General features: G+C 44.1%; 1 protein-coding gene across 6 annotated transcripts in view; it reads left to right on the top strand.

Annotated features, from left to right (window-relative positions):
- The first annotated feature begins 773 nt into the window (after positions 1-773).
- Positions 774-5,795, top strand: part of TPK1 (thiamin pyrophosphokinase 1) — a 356,442-nt gene continuing 351,420 nt past the window's right edge. For 3 of the 6 annotated variants that reach the window (XM_024131127.3, XM_055084777.1, XM_055084778.1), the window contains exons 1-2: positions 774-855; positions 1,249-1,307. In XM_024131127.3, the coding sequence (XP_023986895.1) occupies positions 1,265-1,307 (43 nt within the window). In that variant the 5' untranslated portion in view covers positions 774-855; positions 1,249-1,264. Of the gene's footprint in view, positions 856-882; positions 1,024-1,062; positions 1,308-5,795 lie in introns of those variants that run through there. The other 3 variants (XM_055084774.1, XM_055084773.1, XM_055084776.1) reach the window with 3 other exon arrangements.

The following is a 5,795-nucleotide window of genomic DNA, read 5'->3' on the forward strand; positions in this document are numbered from 1 at the left end:
CTGAGCCTGCGCGTCCGGAGCCTGTGCTCCGCAACGGGAGAGGCCACAACAGTGAGAGGCCCGCGTACCGCATAACAAAACAAAACAAACAAACAAAAAACAGAGGATGGGAACCACGATGGTGGAGTCTGAAAATCATGTCCTATAAGAACCTCGAAAGAACAAGAGTTTAGCCTGGAAAAGGTAAAGCCTAGGGAGTCTAAGTCTAGAGATCTGGTTTTGCTCAGTCTTGGAAAAGGCTGCGTGGCCACAGAATGAACTCTTAAAGTTGGGAGTGTTGGAGCGAGCGGAGCTGCAAGTAAGCCGCTTAAAGTTCCTGCCAACGAAAACATTCTGTGATTGTTGCAGCCAAGTGAAGACTTTAACGAAGGCGTGCTCCTTAAGTACACAAGCTGCAAGCGAGAGATCAAAAAGAATGAGAACCGAGAAAACGGGCTCTGGATAACTTGGGACGTTTGCCTGGCTGTGATGCCAAGCTGACGAAGGGTGACGGGGAACTTAACGCTTGGTTTGGAGCAAATAGCGGCCTCCGTGCCAAAGTTCAGTGACAAGCGCTCGGCAGAGACACCAGCGATGGCTTCAGGGCCGAACTAGCCTAGAAGAGAGGGCGGCATGTGAGGATGGCAGCGGCCGGAAGAGCGGACAGTCCGGCGGCCTCACCCGTTCAGGCGGGGCAAGCAGCTCGCACGCGCCTCCGGCTCCCGGAAGGAGGCGGGGCCGCCTCAAGCGCCGTTCCCTTAAATCTGCGAGCGGGTATCGTAAGTCGCCGAGGTTCCTCAGCCGAGCGCCGAGCGGTCGATCGCCCTCGCTCCCGCAGTCTGCGCTCCGCTCGCTGGTGGCTCCACCCGCCATTATGTAAGTGCGACAGCACTCCAGCGCGCCGCTTTCGTTCCCGGCGTGCGGGCTGCGGGCAGGGGCGGGGAGGAGGTGGTCGGCTCTCGCCGCTCTGGCTCCCTTGGCTCCCCCGGTCCCCGGATGGTGACGGCGGCGCGGGGAGACGCTGGACGGGGCGGCCCTGTCGAGGCACGCGTAGCGCTCGCATGCTTTGCCCCGCGCGCCCTGGAACCCCTCGGGGCTCGAGTCTCTCGCGTCCCCGCCGCCGCGCGCCCTGCCTGCCGTGCCCGGGCCCGCACGCCGGGAGCGCGGCTCGCTCCGTGCTCCGCCCCGGAGACCACGTGTACTGGCGATTTCGTGCGCTGTTTAATTAGCTGGAAGTTCTAATGTGGTGTTTTTATGTTTTTAATGCAGAGACCAGTAATCCGTTATGGAGCATGCTATTACCCCGTTGGAACCCCTGCTTCCCACTGGTACCGTATTTCTTAACACGTTTTACAGTGACATTGATGTGCTTACCCCCAGAGCCCTGATGAGGTTAAGAGGGCTGGTCTCCAGACCCAGAATGGTTTCCAATCTGCCTCAGATTTCCTCCAGTTAGGCATATTACTCAACCTCTCTTGTGCCTCAGTTTCCTTATCTGAAAAAAACGAGGATAGTTTTTAGTCCTTGTGGTGTAGAGTTGTTGTGAGGGCTAAAAGATGATGTATTTTATGCCCTTCACCTGGAGAAGACTAAGCCCTACTTGTAAAGTGAGTTCTTAGGCTCTTAACAGTCTGAGCTAATCTCTAACAGTAGAACGTTAGACGCCAAAGGGGTAAAGATCAGTCTTTATTGCCTTTATTATTGCCTGCCCATGGTGCCCGTTTGTAATTTATGGAAAATGTCTTAGGTTACCCAATAAAAACTTTAAAGATGTAATGCTCAAGAATTTTTATTATTTCTAAGTGTAAAGTCATTGTAATTTACATGGAAATAGATGGAAGAATGAGTTCTTTGAAGCTAATTGTTAGTCTCATTCATTATCATGTGTAGTAACTGACTTGTGTGCTAATTGCATGATAAACATTTTTTATTTACCGGTTTTTATTGTGTTTCTGTTGTGTAGAACTTCTGGTTTATCAGTTCATCAATTTAAATAGAATGCATAGCTTTTTAATGTTTAAAGTTTTCTGTAAACCCATGAATTGACGAGTATTTTTGGGAGGGGGCGGGATATTGAATTTGATTTGAACTTGTCAGCTTTCCCACATCCTGGGAGTACTTATGGTAAAACAGTCAAAGGATAATAACAGTAGGGAACACTGACTCCTTCCTCTCCAGTCATTTGCTGTGCTAAGTTGTTTATATATACTTTATATCTTATTTTACAGGTAAAGGAAACAGGTAGTAATGGAACTAGAGTCTGAACCCAGATATGTTTACATTGACTTGGTTAAGAGGTTGGGTGTTTAATCATAACTAAACGGCTTCTCCTAAGTTAAGAAAAGCACTGGCAAACATAAATGTTTTGCAAATGAAATTTCATAGTTCTGTTATCCAACAGCAGCGGGACTAACAGCATTTCCAAGAGAAAACATTGGATTCAGGTGGCCTGTTGACGTTAAGATTTGTTACTAAATCTAAGTGCTTTAGGTTTAGTAACAAAGGAGGATATCTAGTGTTTTCTAGGTTTAATGAGATATGTCATATAGCTAGTGCTGCATAGTAAAGGTTGGAGGGAGGCAACAGGGTCTCTGTGTTGAAATCTTAGCTTTGCTGGTTGTATTTCAGTGTCTTCATCTATAAAATAGGAATCTTTCGCAGGGTTACTGTGAGTATAAATGAGTTGTAAAACATGTAAAGCACTTGGCTTCAAGAGCAGTAAGCTATTAGATTCAGCAGTAAGGCTAACATGGTTGGATCTCTGGGTCAGTGCTGAGATAGAAAAGGTCTGGAGCAATAGAAAGGTAGGAAATAGTGGGAAACACAGGCAGTTCTGCTCCCTCTGTGTTTTATCAAAGGCTTAGGAAGGAGGCCTAGACTCGTCAAGTCAGACATGTGTAAGCTCCTCACTGGGACAGGGCATGTAGGGGAACTGTCAAGAACCGTGATATCCTCTGTGAAGCACAGATCCACCAGGCAGAATCCCGAGCTCCTTTGAGGAGATCTTTGGGATTTAGTGGTTCTCCTAGTTTCCTCCTGTTCCTAAGGGTAAAAGTTTATACAGATTCCCATCTCTTCTCAAACACTGGCCTAGAAGCACGGGCTCCCTAGAAGTTTACTTCGACTCTAAATAAATGAGAGATGTTTAAAAACAGAAACGTGTATGATGAGGGGCCCTTGCAACGCCTGGCCTCTTATAGTAATTCAGTAAATATTCGAGGTTAACTTTACATTTAGAGGGATTCCCTTCATCAAACAGACACTTCATACTTTATAGCCGAGAGGTAGTTTTTGTATTAATAACTTCTGTGAATTTAATTTTTAAGCATGATGTACCTGTAATGTGTACCCAGATTTAGTATAGCAGGCATCCTGACAAAAAATCAGTTAATCTGATTCTCTTCAGTTTAACTAATTGCTAGGTGGACCAAAATGCACGTCTCTGGAACGATCATTAGCTCAGGGAAATATATATTTTTAATCTTTGTTTTTTGTAACTAAAGTAAATGGTTATTATTTAAAGAAAAACGACTAACCTAGAATGTGAAAGTTTCCTGTAATCCCTCTTCTGGAAATAACCATGATTAAGGTGGCATTTTTTATTAATATATTTTTTAAAATTTATTTGGCTGCATCGGGTCTTTGTTGCAGCATGCGGGATCTTTCGTTGTGGCGTACGGGGCTTCTCTCTAGTGACGGGCGGGCTCCAGAGCGCACGGGCTCAGTAGTTGTGGCACAGGGGCTGTAGAGCGTGCAGGCTTAGTTGCCCCGCGGCATGTGGGATGGATCCTAGCTCCCAGACCAGGGATCAGACCTGCGTCCCTTGCACCGGAAGGCAGATTCTTAACAACTGGACCACCAGGGAAGTCCCAAGGTGGAATGTTATAAATACTTATTTTTGTACATATAACCCAGTATATTATTATTCTTGTTTTAAATAAAATGGATTTATATTATAAATTGTTTTGTAAATTACTCTTGGAACAGTGGGTGAAAACATCAGTATTCTTTGATTACAAACATTCTATGTGCTCTTTGTTCATTTTTTTAAATAAAATAGAAGTATTTCTATATGTTAAAAAAACAATGCAAGTGAGTAAATATTACAAATCTTACTCAATGATTAACAATTCATGTATTGGGCAGTATCCAGTGTAGCAGACAGAAAGGAGCTTGGAGGAGCTGTACAAAATGAAAGACTTCATAGGCAGAAGGGGGCAGGAACAAGGAAGTTATACTAGCAAAAAGTAGATTGGTTCTAGCAAGGTCACTTTCCTTTAGGGGATGGTAAGGGTCTGTCAGGCAGATTACTTCACTAGTGCTGATAGGGTGATTCCTGATCGGCTGGTTTAAGATTCTGTTTTGGGGAGAGCTGAAGCTATACATAATTGGGTTAAATGTTAAGTCTGGGTTTGGGGATGGGGTATACATGACTCCATTTTGGGCCCGTTGTCTTGTTTTTAGCACTGCAGGGAAAAATCTCCATAGCAGAGATTGTCATTTTAAATCTCTAAATTGTGTTTTTCTAAATTTGTGTGTGTGTGTGTGTGACCTGTTTTTTTCCTGCAGCTTTTTTCACTTACTACTTTATGATGGTCCATATGTGTAGATATCCCAACTTTTTTTTTTTTTTTAATGGGCAGTATAGACACAAAGGAGCTAGGCTTTCTTAATAGACTTTTAGGTTATTTCTAGTTTTTCTTATTATAATCTATAATGCATATTTTTGATTATATTATTTTTGCATATTTATGTGAGTTTATCAGTAGGACAAATTTCCAGAAATGGAATTACTGGATCTAAGGATATCTTTGCATTTCTGTTGTCTAGAGGAACTGACAAGTAGCTGGCGTAAGTCCTTTGATACTAGGTGCTGTGGAGGATACAGAAGTCATCCCTTCTATGCAGGAGCTTATGGTCTTGTTGGAATCAAGAACAAAACAAGACAGATTCTAGTTAGATGTTGAATTATGTCTGATAGGACCCACACAGGAACTGTGGGGACTGGGGAGAAGGAGATGAGGGCAGGCTGGGGTAGGTGAGAAATGATGGGATGGACAGGTGTCAAGTGGGCATCCAGAAAAGCACTGGATTTAAATTGTGAGAGGCCTGGGGGGAAGCACAAGAGCCCTGCAGGCACTAGGCCTTCCTTGAGTGAGAGCTCAGTGCTGCATCTGGCCACGAACTAATTCAGTTCATCTGGTGGCCAGTGAGGAAGAAATAAGGTTGGAGAGAACAGGTGGAGGTTTTGGAAGAATGGTTGAGCAGTGAGGGTATAACCACACTGTGTAGGATAGAGAGATTTATCGCAAGGTAGGAGATAGAAAACTTTCGAAAGTTTGTGTCCTTCTGCCTTTGGAACATTTTATACGAAGCAGCCTTTTATATACCTTAAAACTCAATTAAATTGTGTCATCCATGTCGTGGTTCAGCATTGCTAATCATATACAGGTTAAAGTCCTTAGCCTGACCTTAAAGGCCCTTCGTGATCTGACTCTTAACCACTAGTCCAGAATACTTTTTTTCTATCACTCACCTCTGTGTCCAAGCCAAGCTGAACTCCCCACTATTTACTTATGTGAACATTAATTGGAGCTTCAATACTTTCGCCTTAGCTCGTGCTACGTTTATCACCTCGAATGTTCATTTGCAATCCTTAGAATTGTTATCTAAAATTTTAGCCATTCCGGTGGGTGTGTAGAGGAATCTGGTTTTAATTTGCATTATGGCAGAATGCTGACCTTGTCACTTGTTTTTTTTTTTTTTTTTTGTGGTATGCGGGCCTCCCTCTGCTGCGGCCTCTCCCGTTGCGGAGC

This window comes from Physeter macrocephalus, chromosome 5 (genome assembly GCF_002837175.3).
Source record: "Physeter macrocephalus isolate SW-GA chromosome 5, ASM283717v5, whole genome shotgun sequence".
Taxonomy (NCBI): domain Eukaryota; kingdom Metazoa; phylum Chordata; class Mammalia; order Artiodactyla; family Physeteridae; genus Physeter; species Physeter macrocephalus.